The sequence below is a fragment of the Nerophis ophidion genome, linkage group LG25 (assembly GCF_033978795.1).
Source record: "Nerophis ophidion isolate RoL-2023_Sa linkage group LG25, RoL_Noph_v1.0, whole genome shotgun sequence".
NCBI classification, from domain to species: domain Eukaryota; kingdom Metazoa; phylum Chordata; class Actinopteri; order Syngnathiformes; family Syngnathidae; genus Nerophis; species Nerophis ophidion.
The window spans coordinates 30,275,376-30,302,481 of NC_084635.1; the positions used below are offsets into that span (position 1 = coordinate 30,275,376).

Genomic DNA, 27,106 nt, shown 5'->3' on the forward strand with positions numbered 1-27,106 from the left:
TTGCTCAAAAAAAATAATGAATCAAAATCAATTTGATGAAGAGATTTAAGTATTAAAAGTGAGAAAAGTAAAAATAATGTACAACATTTTTAACACTTTTATGAGTTATGTGAATTTTTGTGGGATTTTTTTTTTAACCGTCACTGCGCAAAAAATAATAATGAAACAATGTTGGTTTAGAATAGAATAGAATAGAATAGAATAGAATAGAAAGTAATTTAATTCATTGATCCCAGGGGGAAAGTCAGCATTATGACTTATTGACCTATTTTAGCCTCCATTTACTTCTCATCAAATATTCCACTTCAAAACCTAAAATGCGGGAAATGTTGTTTATTTTGTGTGTTTTCCATGAAAAAACATATATATATATATATATATATATATATATATATACATACATGTGTGTATACATATATATATATATATATATATATAAATATATATATATATATATATATATATATATATATATATATATATATATATATATATATATATATATATATATATATTATTTAGTTTCTTATTTACATGCAAATTAGTAACATATTGGCTCCTAATTAGTCATTATTAAGTACTTATTAATGCCTTATTATGCGTGGCTTTATTATAAATGGTAAATGATAAATGGGTTGTACTTGTATAGCGCTTTTCTACCCCTTTTTAATCAGCCCAAAGCGCTTTGACAGTATTTCCACATTTTCCCATTCACTCTGATGGTGGGAGCTGCCATGCAAGGCGCTCACCAACACCCATCAGGAGCAAGGGTGAAGTGTCTTGCCCAAGGACACAACGGACGTGACAAGGATGGTAGAAGGTGGGGATTGAATCAGGAACACAAAAAAGTTTGGACACTCTTTATCTAAAAATTAAAGCGTTAAAAACAAAACAAAAAGAACAACATTCAAATGTGACTTATTTTGAAATTTGTTATCACCTTGTAGGTTGCCGAGACAAAATTTGAGGGGTGCCCTGAAGGAAAAAAAAAAAAAAATCCATGTATCGAACATAAAAATATCAAAAACGTCCACGCATGCTTTAAATTTCAGTGCCCTCGGTAGCAAACGTTTGCACACACCCGGTTCAGCCCGTCATTTGTTTTTCTTATCCCCGTGAATATAAAATGGACTCATTTGTTCATGTGTGCTTTTGTGCTGCACGAGTAGAAGAGCGGAATACCGAAACAAAGGAGTTCAAGGATACGTGTTCTCGGGAGCTTTGCATTTCATTATTTCCACGCGAGTCAATCCTCAAGATAATAGCGACAGGCTTTTGTTGACCAACTCTCAGACTCTCTTCTGTTTATCCCTTAAGTGTTTTTTCTTTTCATGTACTCCAAAGAGCATTTCCACCGCAACATTAAATGACAAACATTACAATAAAAGATAGATACGAAAGCACCTCTGAAGAAGGGAAAAAAAAAAGTTTAATAATGGTCTCTTTTGTTGCACCTTAAAATCAAACATAGCTATGACTGCCTCTTTTGCTTCAAATGTGAGCAAAGTAACAATTGATCTTCATAGGAAATAGGAGTCTATCCCGTTTTTCACAATAAGTGTTCCTCAAAGGGGCTATTTATGCAACAACAGATGTGCTTTGAAGGAAGTCGGCTGAATAGCATGTTTTTTGTTCCGCCTCAATTTACTCAAAGTAATGTAAGGCTATCCCCCGGGGTTGTGAATCTTGGGGTGTCTAATGATTTGATCCGATCCCAAGTCCTGGGGTGACAATTCCAATCAGAATCCGTTCTTGATTGCGAGTGATTCTCGCAATGGTATGAAACAATTACAACGACACGTTGTCATCCCTACAAGCCCATTTCAGGGAAAATCCCCTGCAGAGCAGAGAAACCTGCGAGATTTTTGTTTCACCTGACATCACATGGACAAAGGAGGAAATATCTGTGGGTATTGTGGCCAAACAGCTCCATTTTTATTTCATTCATACTTACCAACCCTCCCGGATTTTCCGGGAGACTCACGAAATTCAGCGCCTCTCCGGAAATTCAGGCGGAGCTGGAGGGCACGCCCCCTCCAGCTCCATGCGGACCTGAGTGAGGACAGCCTGTTTTCACGTCCGCTTTCCCACAATATAAACAGCGTGTCTGCCCAATGACGTTATAACTGTAGAATGATCGAGGGCGAGTTCTTGGTTTCTTATGTGGGTTTATTGTATGGCAGTTTCAGCGGGGTAACAACACACAACTACAGCAGTCACGTTTTTGTCTACCGTAAAGCAGTTTGTCTGCCGTAAACAGCAATGTTGTAACACTCTTAAACAGGACAATACTGCCATCTATTGTACATGCATATGGTTGGAAAAATAGTGACAGAGAATAGAACAAGGATGGACAATTCAACTCTTAACTCAACAATGAGTAGATGGGTGTTATGTGTGTGTATATTTGTAAATAAATGAACACTGAAGTTCAAGTATTTTGTATATATATATACATATATATATATGAAATACTTGACTTGGTGAATTGTAGCTCTAAATATACTCCTTCCCTCTTAACCACGCCCCCCGCCCCACCCCTCAGCCCCACCTCCCGAAATCGAAGGTCTCAAGGTTGGCAAGTATGGTTTCATCTGACCACAGAACTTTCCTCCAGGACAGACCTGGGCAATTATTTCGACTCGGTGGGCCAAATTTTGAGAAAAAAATGTGTCTGGGGGGCCGGTATAAATGTATTTTTAAGAAAACTAATACAAAACCTTACAATAAAGTCTGATTGAATGCTAAAAAATGTTATGACAGACCGCCTTAAAAACGGAATGGAATTTTATTTTTTTCTATGAACGATAAAACCCTAAATATTGAGAACATATGATCGTCACTTACTATAGTAACTAGTAGGGTTGTACGGTATACGGGTATCAGTATCCCTAACCCTAACCCTAACCCTAATCATATTCGGTACCATACCGCCTCTGAAAAGTACCGGTCCGCCACACCCTAAGATTTTTTTGTTAAAATAAATCCAATAATGCCATGTTGTCTGGTCCCCTTTATTTAGAAATGTATCAAAGTATCGAAAAGTATTAAAAATAATATTGGTATCAGGACAACACTAGTCACTAAGATATCATGCAGAAGCACAGATTCCAACCATTGAAATATGTTGTGTAGTTCAAGACGTATGGTCAAAACATCACTGTGCATAAAAATGGCAGATACCGTTTCCATCTTATAGATCTTAAAAAAATATTCGGGAATGTCCGGCGGGCCAGATTGAAAAGCTTAACGGGCCTAATGTGGCCTTACTTTGCCCAGGTCTGCTCCAGAAGGTCTTATATTTGTCCATGTGATGTCAGATGAAACAAAAATGGAGATGTTTGGCCACAATACCCAGTAACATGTTTGGAGTGGAAAAGGTGAGGCCTTTTAATCCCAGGAACACCATGCATACCGTCAAGCGTGGTGGTGGTAGTATCAAGCTCTGGGCCTATTTTTGCTGCCAATGGGACTGGTGCTTTACAGCGAGTAAATGGGACGTCCTTGTTTTTACTTTTTGATATTTTTGAATTCCAGATATTACATTGTGAACGGCTTCCATCGATGAAAGACATTGCGGAGCAGGTTTGACTCTCGTTTATTATTTCAATAAACACTTCCGGGTCCCAGTCGGTCGCAGCGATTTCCAGCGATTCCTCCTTTGCCGCTCGTCCCGGCTCGCCTTTCGGTCGCCGGTGACTCCGTCTTCCTCGGCGGCTCATCGCTTGTCTGGTCTCGTTCGTCTGGTGGTTCTTCTCCTTCTTCTGCCCCCATTGCTCCTCCTTCTCCCCTTTTATACAGCAGGAGAAGATGCACAGATTGAGAGCAGGTGTGTGAATTACGCACCTGGCTCTGATCGCAGCAGCGGCACTCCAGGGTTGCGCCCCGCCTCTCTGGTCCGCTGCATAGTCCGCCTCCTGGCCCCCATCTTGGGTAGGACCATGATTTGTCCTATCCCGTCCCTCCACATACATTTTAAAGCAGGGGTAGGGAACCTGTGGCTCTTTTGATGACTGCATCTGGCTCTCGGATAAATCTGAGCTGACATTGCGTAACACGATAAGTAATGAATAATTCCACTTGTAAACACAGTGTTAAAAAATAACGCTGAAAATATAAAAAATTCTCATGTATTTTGAATCCATCCATCCGTTTCTACCGCACGTGTTCAAGAAGTTGCGTTAATGGTAATAAGTTATGTAATTATTATTGGTTAGTGTGGGGCTTGCCCTACTGGGGGTTCTTCAGACCACCAAGCACGGACAAGAGAGCCTGTTTCAGGGTTACAATATCGTTTTATTTTTCAATACGTCTCTCAGTTGCTTCCTAGCAATTGTCGTTTCCTTTTTCGTTCTCGCTCGCGCTCTGGCTCCAGCCCCAACCCCGCCTCTCCTCCTGGCTGCTGCTTATAACAGAGCGACAGGTGATTAGATAACAAGGCAATGGTGGGCCATCCACGCACCCGTCGCTAATTTCAAGGCCGATCCTGGCAACACCCTGCTTCGCTGCAGGCCTGCAGGCCACGCCCCCTCCACAGTTAGAATAACAATGTTATTACCAGTTATATCAATTACAATGTTATTATCAGTAGAAGCATTTAAGTCTCACCTTAAAACTCATTTGTACACTCTAGCCTTTAAATAGACTCCCTTTTTAGACCAGTTGATCTGCCGTTTCTTTTCTTTTTCTTCCATGTCCCACTCTCCCTTGTAGAGGGGGTCCGGTCCGATCCGGTGGCCATGTACTGCTTGCCTGTGTATCGGCTGGTGACATCTCTGCGATGCTGGTCCGCCTCCGCTTGGGATGGTTTCCTGCTGGCTCCGCTGTGAACGGGACTCTCGCTGCTGTGTTGGATCCGCTTTGGACTGGACTCTCGCGACTGTGTTGGATCCATTATGGATTGAACTTTCACAGTATCATGTTGGACCCGCTCAACATCCATTGCTTTCCTCCTCTCCAAGGTTCTCATAGTCATCATTGTCACCGACGTCCCACTGGGTGTGAGTTTTCCTTGCCCTTATGTGGGCCTACCGAGGATGTCGTAGTGGTTTGTGCAGCCCTTTGAGACACTAGTGATTTAGAGCTATATAAGTATATATATATGATTACAAAGAATAGGAGACCTATTATACTCTAGAAATGTTGGTCTTACTTAAAAATGCACACATTTAGTTGTTCAGTGTTGACAATTTTTTTTTATGGCTCTTACGGAAAAACATTTTAAAATATTTGGATTCTTGGCTCTCTCAGGCAAAAAGGTTCCCGACCCCTGTTTTAAAGCATATATCGGCCGATAATATCGGCAGTCCAATATCAGGGATCTCTAATGTTATTCGAGTCAACCCATGAAAAACGTCATTGTCGTCAATAACTGCTGTCAAGTGCTCTGATTGGACAACAATTCTTATAATGTTGAGTGTTTGAATATCCGAGGAAGAAGCTGTCTTCTCTTCCCCTTCTGGATTGCTATAAGTCTCTCCTCCGTTTAGCCTTATCAGCAACATGAGCGTGAACTTATCGGAGCGGACTTCTTTGAGGTTGTTTGGACTGGCAGACAGTAGACCGCGGTGCCTTCAGGTTCACTTAAGACTATTGATTGATACGTCTTTTATCTCCGGTAAGATGTGTACGACCAGCTAATTAGATTTGATCACTTACAATTGCTCCGGAGTCACCGGGCGATCAATGTCGTCTAATTATTACCCGGTGTCTCCACCCTGTTTTTTTCACTAAGTCCTCTGGAATCCTCTCACTTTGTTTATTTATTTCATTGCTTTTTTTTTTCCCCCGGCTCCACTGTGGTTTCTTTTCCGCTAACCTCAATTTATCTGCATTTTATCCCTTACCAACTGGTTCTGTTTTGACTCACTTGCTTATATTTGACAGTTTTCCAAGAGAAATAAACAACGGTTCCCTCGATAAAAAAAAAAAAAATCACACTCGCGCGCATTAATATTTGGCAAACTAACCAAAGTACGATTTGATACGGAACCGCGGCCAAAAGTGACATATCATACCCTATTTAAAGTAGACGGCTTTTTTGAAGCACGGAGAGAAATGTTTTGAAACTAAGTTTTATTGGTGAATATAAACATTTTAAATAAGTGTACTTTTTTTCAGCTTGAATGAAAATAAGTATGGTTCAATCAATCAATCAATGTTTATTTATATAGCCCTAAATCACAAGTGTCTCAATGACGTCCTCAGTTCAGATCCCACATCAGGGCAAGGAAAAATTCCCAACCCAGTGGGATGTCAATATGGAGGACTATAAGAAACCTTGGAGAGGACCACAGATGTGGGTGATCCCCACCCCTCCTCTCTAGGTTAGACCGGATGCAATGGACATCGAGTGGATCTAGCATAATAATGTGGGACTCCAGTCCATAGTGGATTGAACATAATAGTGTGAGAGTCCAGTCCATAGTGGATCTAACGTAATAGTGAGAGTCCAGTCCAAAGTGGATCCAACATAATAGTGAGAGTCCAGTCCAGAGTGGATCTAACTAAATAGTGTGAGAGTCCAGTCCATAGTGGATCTAACATAATAGTAAGAGTCCAGTCCGTAGTGGATCCAACATAATAGTGAGAGTCCATTCCATAGTGGATATAACATTATAGTGAGAGTCCAGTCCATAGTGGATCTAACTAAATAGTGTGAGAGTCCACTCCATAGTGGAACTAACATGATAGTGAGAGTCCAGTCCTTAGTTGATCTAACATAATAGTAAGAGTCCAGTCCATAGTGGATCCAACATAATAGTGCGAGTCCATTTCATAGTGGATATAACATAATAGTGAGAGTCCAGTCCATAGTGGATCCAACATAATAGTGCGAATCCATTCCAGAGTGGATATAACATAATAGTGAGAGTCCAGTCCATAGTGGATCTAACTAGATAGTGTGAGAGTCCAGTCCATAGTGGATCTAACATAATAGTGAGAGTCCAGTCCTTAGTTGATCCAACATAATAGTAAGAGTCTAGTCAATAGTGGATCTAACATAATAGTAAGAGTCCAGTCCATAGTGGATCCAACATAATAGTGAGAGTCCAGTCCATAGTGGATCTAACATAATAGTGAGGGTCCAGTCCAGAGTGGATCCAAATAAATAGTGTGAGAGTCCAGTCCATAGTGGATCCAACATAATAGTAAGAGTCCAGTCCATAGTGGATCTAACATAATAGTGAGAGTCCAGTCCATAGTGGATATAACATAATAGTAAGAGTCCAGTCCATAGTGGATCCAACATAATAGTGAGAGTCCAGTCCATAGTGGATCTAACATAATGGTGAGAGTCCAGTCCATAGTGGATCTAACATAATAGTGAGAGTCCAGTCCATAGTGGATCTTACATAGAATCAGAATCATTTGTATTTGCCCGTTCCAACATGTACAAGACACATCAGAACTGAAATTACTTGTTCGGCACAGTCCCACTAAGTGCAGACATATGTTGGTTGGGGGGGATCAGCCGGTTACAGCGCTCCTTAAAAAGATAAGAAAAGGGTGACATTAGGAGAGGGGTGGGGAGGGGGAGTAAAAAAATATCAGTTCAAGGCTAGACCCTCAGGAGAGGTCTAGCCTGAGTCCAAGGAAAAAACCTCACATACCATGGCACAGATTAAACATACATGCATCACACCAACTTGCAACAGAGGGAGGGGTGGGTTTCCGCAGGCCCGCTGTTCGCTTCTGTAGCGCCGCTCAGCCATCCACAACCCCAGAGGAGATAAGCGGTGAGAGTCCATCTAACATAATAGTGAGAGTCCAGTCCATAGTGGCTCTAACATAATAGTTAGAGTCCAGTCCATAGTGGATCTAACATAATAGTGAGAGTCCAGTCCATAGTGGATCTAACATAATAGTGAGAGTCCAGTCCATAGTGGATCTAACATAATAGTGTGAGAGTCCAGTCCATAGTGGATCCAACATAATAGTGAGAGTCCAGTCCATAGTGGATCTAACATAATAGTGAGAGTCCAGTCCATAGTGGATCTAACATAATAGTGTGAGAGTCCAGTCCATAGTGGATCCAACATAATAGTGAGAGTCCAGTCCATAGTGGATCTAACATAATAGTGTGAGAGTCCAGTCCATAGTGGATCCAACATAATAGTGAGAGTCCAGTCCATAGTGGATCTAACATAATAGTGAGAGTCCAGTCCATAGTGGATCTAACATAATACTATGTACTATGTATTTTCCACTACATACATGAGTGGGAAATAACAATAATAATAGAGGGGGAAAAAATATTACAAAAATGATCAAAGGAATGGGGAAAAATATGTAATTTAACGATACAGGACGGATTAATGAGCTAAAATAGTAACCTATATGTGATATTATATGTGATATTACACTTACAGGTAAAAATGTTGAGTTATTCTGTATTGTGTTTTTGCTTTTATGTTGTGCCTGCCTTGTTTTTTTTACACCATACCTCGTTATACCATGAATTGATTAACGTGGACCCCGACTTAAACAAGTTGAAAAACTTATTGGGGTGTTACCATTTAGTGGTCAATTGTAAGGAATATGTACTGTACTGTGCAATCTAATAATAAAAGTATCAATCAATCAATCAATAAATTGCGTAACATCATGTTCCCTTAAGGCAGGGGTGTCAAACTCAAATACAGAGTGGGCCAAAATTTAAAACTGAACAAAGCCGCGGGCCAAGGTTGAACAAATGAACCTTTTAAAAGGGACCCAAACAAGTTTTGCATTGAATATTGAACAAGCAAGGCTTATATAACTTTATAGTGGCATGCAAAGTCGAGTTTCAAATGATCCATCCATCCATTTTTCTACCGCTTGTCCCTTCTGGGGTCGCCGGAGCCAACCTCAGCTGCATTCGGGCGGAAGGCAGGTACACCCTGGACAAGTCGCCACCTCATCACAGGGCCAACACAGATAGACAGACAACATTCACACTCACATTCACACACTAGGGACAATTTAGTGTTGCCAATCAACCTATCAATAATAATTGAAAAATATCAACGGCGTATCAAATAAAATTGAAATAAAAATTGGGGGGGGCCGGATTTGGTGGTAGCGGGGGTGTATATTGTGACATCCAGGAAGAGTTAGTGCTGCAAGAGATTCTGGGTATTACGTGTGTTGCGTTGCAGATGTTCTCCCGAAATGTGTTTGTCATTCTTGTTTGGTGTGGCTTCACAGTGTGGCGCATATTTGTAACAGTGTTAAAGTCGTTTATACGGCCACCCTCAGTGTGACCTGTATGGCTGTTGACCAAGTATGCTTGGCATTCATTTGTGTGTGTTACAGCCGCAGATATTATGTGACTGGGCCGGACGTGACGACAGGTTGTAGAGGACGCTAAAGGCGGTGCCTTCGAGGCACGCCCCCAATGTTGTCGTCCGGGCGGAAATTGGGAAAAATTCGGAAGAATTGTTGCCCCAGGAGATTTTCTGGAGGGGCAGTGAAATTCGTGAAGGTTGGCAAATGCGTTGTTACAGCGGCACCGCCCCTGTATAATACCGGCGGGCCAGCTCTAATGTTAATTTGATATTGCCTCAAGGGCCAAAACAAATTACACGGCGGGCCAAATTTGGCCCGCGGGCCAGAGTTTGACACCCATGCCTTAAGGGGTCGTGACAGGTAAACTGTTAGCTAAAGTTTTAGCTAAGAGTCCATGCTTCACACTTTAAAGTCTGAATTAAAAAGTAAATACAAATAAAAATAAGAAAGAATGATCTGAAACTAGAAAAAATAAGATTTAAATAAACAAAAAAAAAGGTTTATTTCAAATAATTACGCGCGTGAATTCTAAGCATATTCAACCTGGAAAAATAGAATAAAAAATTAAATACACTTATATTTTTTTTGCAAAATATAAAACGTTTTTTCAAGTACTTCTGCTCCACTTAAGTAAGACTGTGGCTCAGTTGTGTGAAAGAGAAACTGCTGTTTTTTTCTCTGTTTGCACACCCTTCCCCCAAAAGCTCGAACACACACACACACGCACGAACATACATACAAACACACACTCACACACACTCAAACAGCCCCGTGGAAATGAACAGAACGCAGCAACAAGGCCTGGGAGTGAAATAACAGTCCGACGTGCTCGTCCCATTTGTCTCAATTGGTCCGCTGTCTGCTTGGTCAGTCTTAGGGCCTCACTGGGAATAGAGAACGGGAGTGCAGCTTTTTGCACTTACTTAGCCTCACTGTACTCAGTATCCCCCTGACCTCTGCGCCCTCGCTGCAAACGCCAGATACAGCGCATCAGTCAAGGCAGCACGATTTTTTTTTTTTTTTTTTGCAGTCCTCAACCGAACCGACTTTAGCTCCCCTGGTAGCCGCGTGGATAGGACTACTCAGAAATAGCTTTTCGTGATGTTGTCAACTATCCGTGTTTACACGTTTGACATTAGTAAAAAAAAGTAAAAAAATGTCTAGTCTATTCCAGGAATGAACGTTGCAAACAAGGAAAGTAGTCCGAAGCAGTCGATATAGGTCGGTAGGGGTCAGTTTTCTGAAAATGACTTCCAAAAAGTCATTATAGTTACTTGTTATTTTACCTAAAAGACATAAGTGAATGACTTTTGGAAATTCCATATTTTTCCGACCATAAGGCGCACTTGAAATCCTTAAATGTTCACAAAAATTTGATACTGAACCATTCTGGTTGTGCTTACCGTCCCCAGGAGCAATTTTGTTTGGTACATAGTGTATTTATAAGCGTGATTAGTAGATGGCAGTCACACATAAGAGATAGAGTAGCTTTCAAGATGTGTTCAAGTATCCGTGTTTACACGTTTGACAGTATTAAAATAAAAGATAAAAAAATGTCTTGTCTATTCCAGGAATGAACGTTACAAACAAGGAAAGTAGTCCGAAGCAGTCAATATAGGTTGGTAGGGGTCAGTTTTCAAAAAATTTACTTCTAAAAAGTCATTATAGTTACTTGTTATTTTACCTAAAAGACATAATTGAATGACTTTTGGAAATACCATATTTTTCCGACCATAAGGCGCACTTGAAATCCTTAAATGTTCAAAAACATCAGATACGGAACAATTCTGGTTGTGCTTACCGTCCCCAAAGCAATTTTGTTTGGTACATAGTGTATTTACAAGTGTGATTAGTAGATGGCAGTCACACATAAGAGATAGAGTAGCTTTCAAGATGTGTTCAAGTATCTGTGTTTACACGTTTGACATTATTAAAATAAAAAATAAAAATGTCTTGTCTATTCCAGGAATGAACGTTGCAAACAAGGAAAGTAGTCCGAAGCAGTCGATATAGGTCGGTAGGGGTCAGTTTTCTGAAAATTACTTCTAAAAAATCATAATAGTTACTTGTTATTTTACCTAAAAAACATATTTGAATGACTTTTGGAAATACCATATTTTTCCGACCATAAGGCGCACTTGAAATCCTTAAATGTTCACAAAAATCAGATACGTAACAATTCTGGTTGTGCTTACCATCCCCGAAGCAATTTTGTTTGGTACACAGTGTATTTACAAGTGTGATTAGTAGATGGCAGTCACACATAAGAGATAGAGTAGCTTTCAAGATGTGTTCAAGTATCCGTGTTTACACGTTTGACATTATGAAAATAAAAGATCAAAAAATGTCTTCTCTATTCCAGGAATGAACGTTACAAACAAGGAAAGTAGTCCGAAGCAGTCGATATAGGTTGGTAGGGGTCAGTTTTCTGAAAATGACTTCCAAAAAGTCATTATAGTTACTTGTTATTTTACCTAAAAGACATAAGTGAATGAATTTTGGAAATACCATTATTTTCCGACCATAAGGCGCACTTGAAATCCTTAAATGTTCACAAAAATCAGATACGGAACAATTCTGGTTGTGCTTACCGTCCCCGAAGCAATTTTGTTTGGTATACAGTGTATTTACAAGTGTGATTAGTAGATGGCAGTCACACATAAGAGATAGAGTAGCTTTCAAGATGTGTTCAAGTATCGTTGTTTACACGTTTGACATTATTAAAATAAAAGATAAAAAAATGTCTTGTCTATTCCAGGAATGAACGTTACAAACAAGGAAAGTAGTCCGAAGCAGTCCATATAGGTCGGTAGGGGTCAGTTTTCTGAAAATGACTTCTAAAAAGTCATAATAGTTACTTCTTATTTTACCTAAAAAACATATTTGAATGACTTTTGGAAATACCATATTTTTCCGACCATAAGGCGCACTTGAAATCCTTAAATGTTCACAAAAATCAGATACGGAACAATTCTGGTTGTGCTTACCGTCCCCAGAAGCAATTTTGTTTGGTACATAGTGTATTTATAAGTGTGATTAGTAGATGGCAGTCACACATAAGAGATTGAGTAGCTTCATAAGGCGCACTTGAAATCCTTAAATGTTCACAAAAATCAGATACGGAACAATTCTGGTTGTGCTTACCGTCCCCGAAGCAATTTTGTTTGGTACATAGTGTATTTACAAGTGTTATTAGTACATGGCAGTCGCACATAAGAGATAGAGTAGCTTTCAAGATGTGTTCAAGTATCCGTGTTTACATGTTTGACATTAGTAAAATAAAAGATAAAAAAAATGTCTTGTCTATTCCAGGAATGAATGTTGCAAACGAGGAAAGTAGTCCGAAGCAGTCGATATAGGTTGGTAGGGATCAGTTTTCTGAAAATTACTTCTAAAAAGTCATAACAGTTCCTTGTTATTTTACCTAAAAAACATATTTGAATGACTTTTGGAAATACCATATTTTTCCGATCATAAGGCGCACTTGAAATCCTTAAATGTTCACAAAAATCAGATACGGAACATTTCTGGTTGTGCTTCCCGTCCCTAGAAGCAATTTTGTTTGGTACATAGTGTATTTACAAGTGTGATTAGTAGATGGCAGTCACACATAAGAGATAGAGTAGCTTTCAAGATGTGTTCAAGTATCCGTGTTTACACGTTTGACATTATTAAAATAAAAGATCAAAACATGTCTGGTCTATTCCAGGAATGAAAGTTACAAACAAGGAAAGTAGTCCGAAGGAGTCCATATAGGTTGGTAGGGGTCAGTTTTCTGAAAATTACTTCTAAAAAGTCATAACAGTTACTTGTTATTTTACCTAAAAAACATATTTGAATGACTTTTGGAATTACCATATTTTTCCGATCATAAGGCGCACTTGAAATCCTTAAATGTTCACAAAAATCAGATACGGAACAATTCTGGTTGTGCTTACCATCCCCGAAGCAATTTGGTTTTGTACATAGTGTATTTACAAGTGTGATTAGTAGATGGCAGTAACACATAAGAGATGGAGTAGCTTCATAAGGCGCACTTGAAATCCTTAAATGTTCACAAAAATCAGATACGGAACAATTCTGGTTGTGCTTACCGTCCCCAGAAGCAATTTTGTTTGGTACATAGTGTATTTACAAGTGTGATTAGTAGATGGCAGTCACACATAAGAGATAGAGTAGCTTTCAAGATGTGTTCAAGTATCCGTGTTTACATGTTTGACATTGATTAAAATGAAATAAAAATATTGTCTATTCCAGAAATGAACGTTGTCATTTATTGTCTCATCATTGCAAACAAGGAAAGTAATCCCTTTGGTCTAAAAAGTCATTAGTTACAAATTACTTTACCAAAAACGGAGATACCACCTTTTTTCGGACTTTAAGGCGCACTTAAAATCCTTTAATTTTCTCAAAATTCGACAGTGCACCTTATAACCCGCGGCGCCTAATGTACGGAATCGTTCTGGTTGTGTTTACCGACTTTGAAGCAATATCATTTGGTACGTGGTATAATGATAAGTGTGACCAGTAGATGGCAGTCACACATTAGACTTACGTATAGACTGCATTGTGACTCAATATTTCAATAACTCAATAATTCTGATTGTACTTACCGACTTCAAAGCAACTTTTTTTGACAGCTGCGTAGAAGGCCCACCTGGGCCTTTTTATCTGATCACCTGTCGCTCTGTTATAAGCAGCAGCCAGGAGGAGAGACAGGGTTGGAGCTGGAGCCAGAGCGCGAGTGAGGACGAAAGAGAAAAAGACAATTGCTGGAAAGCAACTGAGAGACTAATTGAAAAAAACAAAACAATATTTTACCCTAAAACAGGTTCTCATGTCCGTGTTTGGTGGTCTGAAGAACCCCCAGAGGGTAAGCCTAACACTAACCAATAATAAAATAATTACTTCGTACCATTAACGCAACTTCTTGAACATAAAAATGCATGAGAATGTTTTATATTTTGAATGTTATTTTTAACACTATGATTACAAGTGGAATTATTCATTACTTATCATGTTAAGCAATGTCAGCTCAGATTTATCCGAGAGCCAGATGCAGTCATCAAAAGAGCCACATCTGGTTCTAGAGCCATAGGTTCCCTACCCCTGAAATAGCCTATAATGGTAGGTTGTGCAGAGAAAAAAAAAAATGGAGATTGAATTATTTTTGTAGTCGACCAAGCACTAGTCTGAACCTGAATCTGATCAGGATTTTTTTGTAAATTACTTTTGTAAAATAGAAAAAATTATACAATAGAAGACATTGTGTACTTATTGGAGGATATTTAGATGTGAAATGCACGAGTAAACACGCTGCAGGACTGCTTGCATCAGAGATTTTAGATGCTCGCCGATACTTGTTTCATTGCTGATTCAGGATCGATATCAGTTTGAGAAAAGCCTCCTTGTTGGTAATAATTTGGAAAATGGTCCCCTGCAGTGAAAAGGGTTGACAAAGAGTAAAAGATGAAGGCTAAAGACCGATCGAGACTCTAATTGCCGGGCATAGTTTTCTTTGCAGTGATGGCAATGTGCTTTTTATTGACTTTTGTCGTACAAAAGGCAGGTAGTTAAGGGATGGAGAGGGTACTTACTTTTTTTTTTTCATATCACGAGTAGCTGATGCCTTTTAATGTTGTTTGGAAGTTTGAAATCAACCACTGAATATATATTCCTGTTTGCTTTCACGCTCCGCCACTTCGGCGCCAGTTTCCGGACTGGCAACTAGGACACGCCCCCCCGATCGGGAGGCTTCTCACGCTAGCGCTGTCTTGGTTCATGATAACGTCCAAGTGATACCGCTCGGCCCTGGCCATACAAGTTTTCTCCTTAACAAAAGAACCTTTCCCTACTTGCACATTGTCTGCTCTCTCTGCAACCTGGGGTATGCAGTTTCACCCTAGGCTCTAAGGTACAGCCACACCCGCGGCTCTATTTATTTGGGAGTTCCCTAGTCAACATCAATGAGGGTGCTTCTGAAGGAAGGGGTAATGCAAGCAGCCCCAGCAGACACAATTTGTGATTATTCAGAATGGAAATGTCCGCGTTGAGGTACTCGAAGTCCGTCCTTGGCTGTCAGCAGGCAGGGTCTGGATACAAACTGCGGCTGCGAGGCAACTCACAATGGAAGATTACAAGTTGTGTGCCATTTCACGGATAGAAAAGTACAACTTCAGCACAATTGATGATAACCATAGCAACAGCCTTTACGCATAAGATAAGAGTTGTGCGATAACTTATACATACTTATTCAAACAGAAAATCTCTGCGTACAGTACGTGGGCTAATTGGGAGGTCACATGAAGTTTGGAGCTCTGTACCAACTAAATGTGCAAAACGGCTTTGCCCTATGCGCTTCAGCATCCGCTGACACCTCCCTGTCAGTTCACGTGGCCTACCACTGGGTGGCTGAGTTGCTGTTGTTCCCAAACTCTTCACTTTTCTTACAATAAAGTTGACTTCAGGAGCGAAGAAATTTCCCGACTGGATTTGTTGCACTGATGGCATCCTATGACAGTTCCACTGTTATGGTATGACTAAGGGAGATGACGTTAACAGACACCAGGGGGCGTGTATTTAGGTCTGAGATTTATTATATATAAAGAACATATACAGTATATATATATATATATATATATATATATATATATATATATATATATATATATATATATATATATATATATAGCAATCAAACAATACTAAATTTAATAACTAAGGAAATGGAGTGTGACACAATTCAATAGTGTGTATGGTGTAAGACTATGTGTAGTATTCAACTGGAGCGTTTTACCATAAATGTGCGTGTTGAGAGGATTGGTGCAAGTCCTGCAAGGGCAAGGCAGGCAGAGTTGTCCAGGGGCGGGAGCGGGGTCGAGAGGCAGTAAGTAGCGAGTCGTCGCAGTCGAGAATCAGGAAGCGCAAGGGAGGCAGGGAAGATCCAGGAGCACACAAAGAAGGTACAGAAGACTATATTTCGGCACGGGATGGCAGGTTGAGCAGGCTTAAGAAGGCAGCTCACTCATCACGGGCAGGTGCGCTGAATGATTGCCGTTGAATGATTGCAGCTGGCAATCCAGAGCGCAAGGATGAGGATGCCAAAAAAAAGTACCGGTATTCGGTCCCCATCCCTAGTCGTGTTTGAGAAAAAGATATACAAAACCACAGCGTCCATTTTCTGCACACGTCCTTCCATCCTGACCGGATTCAGGTTCAGCAATGTCACACTGATTGAAAGCAGCGTCCAAGGATGAGTCCTCGGTCCACAGACAAAAATAATTCAATCCCCATTTCTTTTCTTCTTTTTTTTTGTTTTTTTTTTTTTAATGAAAAACAAACCTACCGCCGGGAACATTTCAATGCCAAGTCATTTCATCATTTTTATTCCTGCGCAACCTGAAATTTTAAGCAGAGTTCAGGGTAACGGTAAGCATGCGGAATTCAAAGTACCGAGGCATCCTCTCTGACCTTCGCAGGCTTTTGTTGTTGGCGGAGCCACCGCAGAGCCCAGGTGACATTGAAATACCGGTCTTGACTGGCGGCCAAGAGAAGCCGTCTCTCAGCGTTCGACTCCCAGTAACACGGTTTGTGTTACCCTGATCACTGCTGTTATCGAGGCCGGATAATTACAGCCTTCCTTTTAACCTGTAATCTCATTCTTGCCTGCGCTCTTCTCCCCGAGTGAGATCCGCACGGCGCTCTGAAGCTCGCTTGTTTTCCTTTGATTTGAAGACGGGGTGGGGGACGGATACTTTTGTAAAGGTCAGATACCCTTCTGGGAGGACGGTTGACCTTTGGTGTCAATTGACGTGATTTAAAACCACTTGCAAAGCATATCTTCTTGTAATTAATGATGCGGGTAAGAACAGTTCCAGTTTCTGTAGCAATTGATTATTCGAGTCATTATCGATGCATTTGTTCGATTAATCGAATAATCGAATAAAACACACTTAACAACCTCAATGTGTCTTTTAGGAAGAATGGTTGTAATAAACAAGGATATTTCTGATGGACTTTATTCTTTGTTGTGATGAATGCACATACTGTAACATTGAAATTGCAACTAATTAATTTGTTCCATTAATCGAGTAATCGAATAAAACACACCTAACAACCTCAATTCATCTTTTAGAGAAAATGGTTTTAATAAAACAAGGATTTTTCTGATGCACTTTATTCTTTGTTGTGATAAATGCACGTACTGTAAAATTGAGATTACAGCTATCAATTATTTCAGTAAAATTTCTATACATTTTTTCGATTAATTGAATAATCAAATAAAACACACCTAATAACCTCAGTAAACAAATATTTTTTCTGATTGACTTTATTCTTTGTTGTGATAAATGCACGTACTGTAACACTGAGATTACAGCTATGAATTATTTCAGTAAAGTTTCTATAAATGTTTTCGATTAATCGAATAATCAATTAAAACACACCTAATAAACCTCTGTAAACAAACATTTTTTCTGATTGACTTTATTCTTTGTTGTGATAAATGCACTTGCTGTAACATTGAAATTACAGCTATCAATTATTTCAGTAATATTTCTATAAATGTTTTCGATTAATCGAATTATCAAATAAAACACCTAATAACCTCAGTACACAAACATTTTCTCTGATGGACTTTATACTTTGTTTGTGATAAATGCCCATAATGTAACATTGAAATTACAGCTATCAATTATTTCAGTAATATTTCTATAAATGTTTTCGATTAATCGAATAATCAAATAAAACACACCTAATAACCTCATTTCATCTTTTAGGGAAAATAGTTTTGATAAAACAATTATTTTTCTGATGCACTTTATTCTTTGTTGTGATAAATGTGCAAACTGTAACATTGTCTATCAATTATTTCAGTAATATTTCTATGCATTTCAGTAATATTTCTATGCATTTTTTCGATTAATCGAATAATCATATAAAACACAGCTAATAACCTCAGTAAACAAACATTTTTTCTGATGGACTTTATTCTTTGTGTGTGATAAATGCCCGTAATGTAATATTGAAATTACAGCTGTCAATTATTTCAGTAATATTTCTATAAATGTTTTCGATTAATCGAATAATCATATAAAACACACCTAATAACCTCAGTAAACAAACTTTTTTTCTGATGGACTTTATTCTTTGTTGGTGATAAATGCACATAATGTAACATTGAAATTACAGCTATCACTTATTTCAGTAATATTTCTATGAATGTTTTCGATTAATCGAGTCGTCGAATAAAACACACCTAATTACCTTAATTAATCTTTTAGGGAAAATTGTCGTCCAGAAAAGGCATCTGCACTGCTCCAGAGTCCAGTGGCGATTAATTTACGCCACTCCATCCGACACGTTGCATTGGACTTGGTGATGTATGACTTAGATCAGGGGTCACCAACCTTTTTGAAACAAAGAGCTACTTCTTGGGTACTGATTAATACGAAAGGCTACCAGTTTGATACACACTTAAATAAATTGCCAAAAATAGGCAATTAGCTCAATTTACCTTTAATAAATAAATCTATATATATTAAAAAAATGAGTATTTCTGTCTGTCATTCAGTCGTACATTTTTTTTCCTTTTACGGAAGGTTTTTTGTAGAGAATAAATGATGAAAAAAACACTTAATTGAACGGTTTAAAAGAGGAAAAAACACACAAAAAAAAAAAAAAAATTTTGAAACATAGTTTATCTTCATTTTCGACTCTTTAAAATTTAATATTCAACCGAAAAAATGAAGAGAAAAACTAGCTAATTCAAATCTTTTGGAAAAAATTTAAAAGATAATTCATGGAACATCATTTGTAATTTTTCCTGATTAAGATTAATTTTAGAAATTTGATGACATGTTTTAAATAGGTTAAAATCCAATCTGCACTTTGTTATAGTATATAACAAATTGGACCAAGCTATATTTCTAACAAAGACAAATCATTATTTCTTCTCGATTTTCCAGAACAAAAATCTTAAAAGAAATTCAAAAGACTTTTAAATAAGATTTAAATTTGATTCTACAGATTTTTCTAGATTTGCCAGAATATTTTTCTTAAATTTTAATCATAATAAGTTTGAAGAAATATTTCACAAATATTCTTCGTTGAAAAAACAGAAGCTAAAATGAAGAATTAAATTAAAATGTATTTATTATTCTTTACAATAAAATAAAAAAAATAAAAAGGTATATGTCTTTAAAAATCCTAAAATAATTTTTAAGGTTGTATTTTTTCTCTAAAATTGTCTTTCTGAAAGTTATAAGAAGCAAAGTAAAACAAATATGAATTTCCTTAAACAAGTGAAGACCAAGTCTTTAAAATATTTTCTTGGATTTTCAAATTCTATTTGAGTTTTGTCCCTCTTAGAATTAAAAATGTCAAGCAAAGCCTGACCAACTTGCTAGTAAATAAATACAATTTAAAAAATAGAGGCAGCTCACTGGTAAGTGCTGCTATTTGAGCTATTTTTCTATGACACCCCTTCTTAACTGTCCATGCGACGTCAAGGCTTGGTTAGCCCAGAATTTTTTAATAATGAATGAGGGAAAAACGGAAATTTTAGTTTTTGGTCCGGCCCTCACTGACTTGGGACTATTGCAAAATGATGTGCGTCCCAAAATCACCAGCCTTGGCGTCACTATAGACAGCCATTTTAAACTAGACAAATAAGTCAATGGCATTTTAAAATCATGTTTTTATCATCTTCGTCTTTTAGTAAAGGTTAAACCGTTTTTATCTTTTAACCTTTTTGAACAAGTTGTGCATGCTTTTATTTCAAGTGGCCTGGACTACTGCAATGCACTTTATGCTGGAATTAACCAAAAAGCTCTCTCCCGGTTGCAGTTAGTGCAGAACGCGGCAGCACGACTTTTAACAGGGGTCAGGAATTGATTGATTGATTGATACTTTTATTAGTAGATTGCACAGTTCAATACATATTCCGTACAATTGACCACTAAATGGTAACACCCCAATAAGTTTTTCAACTTGGGGTCCATGTTAATCAATTCATGGTACAAATATATACTATCAACATAATGCAAGTTAATCATCATCGTATGTACATTGAATTATTTACATTATTTACAATCCGGGGGGGGGGGGGGATGAGGAGCTTTGGTTGATATCAGAACTTCAGTCATCAACAATGAGAAATGTGGACATTGACACAGTGTAGGTCTTATTCAGTAGGATATGTACAGCCAGCAGAGAACATAGTGAGTTCACATAGCATACGAACAAGTATATACATTAGAAGTACATTTGAGTTGTTTATAATCCGGGGAGATGGGATGTGAATGGTGGAGGGTATTAGTAAAGTGTTGAAGTTGCCTGGAGGTGTTGTTTTAGTGCAGTTTTGAAGGAATATAGAGATGCACTTACTTTTATACCTGTTGGGAGTGCATTCCACATTGATGTGGCATAGAACGAGAATGAGTTAAGACCTTTGTTAGATCGGAATCTGGGTTTAACGTGGTTTGTGGAGCTCCCCCTGGTGTTGTGGTTATGGCGGTCATTTACGTTAAGGAAGTAGTTTAACATGTACTACGGTATCAAGGAGGTGTAGCGGATTTTATAGACTAGGCTCAGTGCAAGTTGTTTTACTCTGTCCTCCACCCTGAGCCAGCCCACTTTGGAGAAGTGGGTTGGATTGAGGTGTGATCTGGGGTGGAGGTCTAAAAGTAACCGGACTAGATTATTCTGGGATGTTTGGAGTCTAGATTTGAGGGTTTTGGAGGTGCTGGGGTACCAGGAGGTGCAAGCGTAATCGAAGAAGGGTTGAATGAGAGTTCCCGCTAGAATCCTCAAGGTGCTTTTGTTGACCAGAGAGGAGATTCTGTAGAGGAATCTCGTTCTTTGGTTGACCTTTTTGATCACCTTGGTTGCCATTTTATCACAGGAAAGATTAGCCTCTAGAATGGAACCTAGGTAGGTGATCTCATCCTTCCTGGTGATAACAATGTCACCCACTTTTATAGTGAAGTCACTGACCTTCTTAAGTTTGATATGGGACCCAAATAGGATGGATTCCGTTTTACCTAAGTGTATGGATAGCTTGTTGTCAGCGAGCCAGGTGCAAATATTGAGGAGTTCAGCACTGAGGATTTGTTCCACCTGTGACTTGTCCTTGCCGGATACCAGCATATAACCCCAATTCTTGAGAGTCTGCACTGGCTCCCTGTTCATTTTAGAATTAATTTCTAAACATTGCTGTTTGTTTTTATGTCTCGGACCTCATCCAAATTTACATTCCTGCGCGCGTTCTGAGGTCCGAGAGCCAGTTCCAGCTCGTGGTGCCCAAGACCGGACTTAAGACCAGGGGAGACAGGGCCTTTCTCTGTGGTCGGCCCTAAGCTCTGGAACACTCTGCCCCTCCATGTTTGAACTGCTTCCACAGTGGAGTGTTTTAAGTCTCGTCTTAAGACCCACTTTTATTCTTTGGCTTTTAACACTACGTGAGTTGTGTGGTCCTCTGAAATATATACAAACCCCGTTTCCATATGAGTTGGGAAATTGTGTTCGATGTAAATATATATGGAATACAATGATTCTATTTTACTGTTTTAATTGATTTTACCCTTTAAAATAGTTTTTAATCATATTTGTTTTTATATTGGTTTTATATTTATTTATTTTTTGTTTTTATTCAGTCATTGGTGGAGCATAATGTTTTTTTTTTAATATTGTTTTTAACATGGCTGTGCAGCACTTTGGAAACGTTATTGTTGTTTAAATGTGCTATATAAATAAACTGGATTGGATTGGATTTTTAGAACAGGCCAGCGGGCGACTCATCTGGTCCTTACGGGCTAAAAGGTGCCAGCGGGCACCGCGTTGGTGACCCCTGGCTTAGATTCTGCTGCCCAGCCATGGAAACCCAGTCCATGAAGCTCTCTGCGTACTGTACGTGGGCTAATTAGAAGTGTGCATGAAGTTTGGAGCTTTGTAGCAACTATACGCTTCAGCATCCGTTTACCCCTCTCCCTGTCAGTTTACGTTGCCTACCACTTGGTGGCTGAGTTGCTGTTGTTCCCAAACTTTTCTTATAATAAAGTTGACTTTGGAATATTTAGGAGCAAGGAAATTTCGCGACTGGATTTGTTGCACAGGTGGCATCCTATGTTAGTTCCATCAATGAGAGCGGCCCATTCTTTCCAAATGTTTGTAGAAACAGTCTCCATGCCTAAGTGACTAGGACACCGGATTATCATCATAGTGTATATTTAAATGATTATGCAAATTTATTGACATTCATCTCTTGTTGTACTTTGGATACTATTTGCAGTGAATGGAATCGATAGATTGTTGTTATCGTACTACCGCCCACCTTTGATGTTTATGCACATTCTCCAGCTTGTTGTTGTTGATTTGTTTATGACGCAATGACATCGTCAAACCTGAAAAGTTTTCGTTGTTATATCTGTCCTTTACGCCATTTCCCCTGCATAATTAATCACCGGGTGATCTTGCTCCATGCTGGGAAGGGTTTCCAAGTGCCCAGTACATACTTTTTCTCTCTCTTTCCTCCGCAGACGGACAGTTTCCCCGCTGAGCCTAATTACATGGGAAGCAGACAGCAGTTTGTTCAAAGGTAGGTGCTCGCTTCCGCCGCCGTCGAAATGTCTCAGACCTTAGTTTTCCTCTCCCTCGCTAGTCACGACGAGGGATGTTGATGACAAACGGCAGAAAAACTCTCGGCGATTGGTGTTAACGTTTTACATTAAAATTATCGTAAAAACCGTTGATTGATAACCGCATTTGGATAAACAGTTGATACTTCCAATTTACTAGCGACGCGAGCTAGCGCGCTAATAGCCGGCTAGCTTGAATACCAGCATGAATACAAGAGACATTAACGACATACCCCAATCTGAACTTGGAGGAATGCATTAATGTTTCAGCGACTAAGATACTCATACATATTTAAACAGTCAAATAAAAATATTATGGCTCTTACAAAATAAGAACAATATTTAATTTTTTATGTGGTTTCTCTGCTAAGGAAAGTATATTGTGTGTCTGTTTAATCTTTTATTTTGTTTTAAATAAAACTTGATTTAAAGAATTGTACAATTTGTACCATCTGAGCACTACAGTAATCCGCAATATAGAGCACATCTGAATACAACCCACTTAATTTTATGTAGCAAATGTTTAAGCTGCACACGTCTATAAGCTGCAGGTGTGCACGGTAAAACATGAAATATTTACAGACCCCGTTTCCATATGAGTTGGGAAATTATGTTAGATGTAAATGTAAACGGAATACACTGATTTGCAAATCCTTTTCAATCCATATTCAGTTGAATATGCTACAAAGACAAAATATTTGATGTTCAAACTGATTAATTTTTTTTTTTTTTTTGCAAATAATCATTAAAAGGGAACATTATCACAATTTTAAAAGGGTTAAAAACAATAAAAATCAGTTCCCAGTGGCTAGTTTTTTTCAAAATTTTACACCTCACGCAATATCCCTAAAAAAGCTTTAAAATTCTTGATTTTCGCCATTTGCGATGCGACTATCCATTTCCCTGTGACGTCATACAGGGCTGCCAATACAAACAACATGGCGGTTACCACAGCAAAATATAGCGACATTAGCTCGGATTCAGACTCGGATTTCAGCGGTTTAAGCCATTCAACAGATTACGCATGTATTGAAACGGAGGGTCGGAGTATGGAGGCAGATAGCGAAAATGAAATTGAAGAAGAAATTGAAGCTATTGAGCGAATAGCTATTGACACTATTCGGCCATAGCATGGGTGTACCTAATGAAGTGGCCCATAGCATAGCTGCCTAATTAGCATCGCCGGTAAAACGATCAGGACTTTTGCATCTTGTGACACTGGAGGAACTTAAATCCGTCGATTGGTAAGTGTTTGTTTCGCATTAAATGTGGGTATCTAGTTTCAAATGTACATACAGCTAGCGTAAATAGCATGTTAGCATTGATTAGCGTAACATGTTAGCATCGATTAGCTGGCAATCATGGCGCGACCTAATATGTCTGATTAGCACATAAGTCAACAACATCAACAAAACTCACCTTTGTGATTTCGTTGACTTAATCGTTGCAAATGCATCTGCAGGTTGTCCATACATCTCTGCGCCATGTCTGTCATCGCCGGTAAAATGTGAAGACACTCCGGCACAATAGGGGTCAGGCGGCAGATTTCTTGCCAGTGGTGCAACTTGAATCCCTCCCTGTTAGTGTTGTTACACCCTCCGACAACACACCGACGAGGCATGATGTCTCCAAAGTTCCAAAAAATAGTCGAAAAAACGGAAAATAACAGAGCTGAGACCCGGTGTTTGTAATGTGAAAATGAAAATGGCGGGTGTGTTACCTCAGTGACGTCACGTTCTGACGTCATCGCTAAAAGAGCGATAAACAGAAAGGCGTTTAATTTGCCAAAATTCACCCATTTAGAGTTCGGAAATCGGTTAAAAAAATATATGGTCTTTTTTTCTGCAACATCAAGGTATACATTGACGCTTGCATAGGTTTGGTGATAATGTTCCCCTTTAACTTTAGAATTTGATGCCAGCAACACGTGACAAAGAAGTTGGGAAAGGTGGCAATAAATACTGATAAAGTTGAGGAATGCTCATCAAACACTTATTTGGAACATCCCACAGGTGTGCAGGCTAATTGGGTGCCATGATTGGGTATAAAAGCAGCTTCCATGAAATGCTAAGTGATTCACAAACAAGGATGGGATGAGGGTCACCACTTTGTAAGCAAATTGTCGAAAAGTTTAAGAACATTTCTCTACGAGCTATTGCAAGGAATTTAGGGATTTTACCATCTACGGTCCGTAAAATCATTAAAAAATTCAGAGAATATGGAGAAATCACTGCACGTAAGCGATGATATTACGGACTTTTGATCCCTCAGGCAATACTGCATCAAAAACCGACATCAGTGTGTGATGGATATCACCACATGGGCTCAGGAACACTTCATAAAACCACTGTCAGTAACTACAGTTGGTCGCTACATCTGTAAGTGCAAGTTAAAACTCTACTATGCAAAGCCAAACCCATTTATCAACAATATCTTGAAACGCCGTCGGCTTCTCTGGGCCCGAGCTCACCTAATACGAAATGATGCAAAGTGGAAAAGTGTTCTGTGGTCTGACGAGTCCGCATTTCAAATTATATTTGGAAACAGAGGACGTGGTGTCCTCCAGAACAAAAAGGAAAATAACCATTCCGATTGTTATAGGCGCAAAGTTCAAAAGCCAGCATCTGTGATGGTATGGGGGTGTATTAGTGCCCAAGACATGGGTAACTTACACATCTGTGAAGGCACCATTAATGCTGAAAGGTCCATACTGGTTTAGAGCAACATATGTTGTCACCCAAGCAACATTATCATGGACGCCCCTGCTTATTTCAGCGGCATAAGTGTTACAACAGCGTGGCTTCGTAAAAAAAGAGTGCGGGTACTTTCATGGCCCGCTTGCAGTCCAGACCTGTCTCCCATCGAAAATGTGTGGCACATTATGAAGCATAAAATCCGACAGCGAAGACTCCGGACTGTTGAACGACTGAAGCTCTACATAAAACAAAAATGGGAAAGAATCCCTCTTTCAAAGCTTCAACAATTAGTTTCCTCAGTTACCAAACATTTATTGAGTGTTGTTAAAAGAAAAGGTGATGTAACATAGTGGTGAACATGTCCTTTCCCAACTACTTTGGCACGTGTTGCAGCCATGAAATTCTAAGTTGATTATTATTTGCAAAAAAATAATAAAGTTTATGAGTTTGAACATCAAATATCTTGTCTTTGTAGTGCATTCAATTGAATGTGTTGAAAAGGATTTGCAAATCATTGTATTCCGTTTATATTTACATCTAACACAATTTCCCAACTCATATGGAACCGGGTTTGTATAACCTTTTTTTTTGATGGCCAAGTGAATCTGCTTTGGCTTTGGGGCTGCGTTTTTGTGTATTTTGTCGTGACTTGATGATGGTGAGCGTATAGCACGCTAAATGGCTGACTGTGTGAGTGTGTTTGATTTTATGTGAATAATTTCAACGGTCCGCCATTGGGATCGGTACTGTTCACAATTGAACCAATACGGTTCCAACTCCCGTTACCTGTATTCAGGGTAACAAATTATCGCTAGTTTTTTTTTTCAAGTTAACAAATATTGTTTTGATAAAAAAATACAAAAAAACACATTTTTATAACAACTTTTAATTATCCACATATTTATAAGCTCCAGGCATACATATAGAAACAATTAATATTTTCATCCTTTTTCGATGGCCGGGTGGACCTGCTTTGGCTTTGGGGCTATGTTTTGTGCATTTTGTCGTGACTTGATGATGGTGAGCGTATAGCGCTCTAAATGGCTGACTGAATAACTGTGTGAGTGTGTTTGATTTAATGTGAACAATGTCAATGGTCCGCCATTGGGATGGGTACAATTGACTGTTGAACCAATACGGTTCCAATTCCCGGTACTTTGGTATTAGTAACGGTATTCAGGGTTACAAATTATCGGTAGTTTTTTTGTCAAGTTCATAAATATTGTTTTGATTTAAAAAAAAAAAAAAATCAAAATTGTATTACTACTTTTAATTATACACATGTTTATACGCTGCAGGCGTACATATAGAAACAATTAATATTTTCATATTTTTTCGATGGCTGGGTGGACCTGCTTTGGCTTTGGGACTGCGTTTTGTGCATTTTGTCGTGACTTGATGATGGTGAGCGTATATCACGCTAAATGGCTGACTGAATAACTGAGTGAGTGTGTTTGATTTAAAGTGAACAATGTCAATGGTCCGCCATTGGGATGGGTACAATTG

The 27,106-nt window shown here is 38.9% G+C and overlaps 1 protein-coding gene across 1 annotated transcript in view; it reads left to right on the forward strand.

The window, feature by feature from the left end:
* Positions 1-27,106, forward strand: part of LOC133542830 (protocadherin-17-like) — a 104,491-nt gene that overhangs the window by 64,302 nt on the left and 13,083 nt on the right. The window contains exon 3 of the mRNA XM_061887024.1: positions 22,806-22,864. Within this exon, the coding sequence (XP_061743008.1) occupies positions 22,806-22,864 (59 nt within the window). The remainder of the gene's footprint in view (positions 1-22,805; positions 22,865-27,106) is intronic.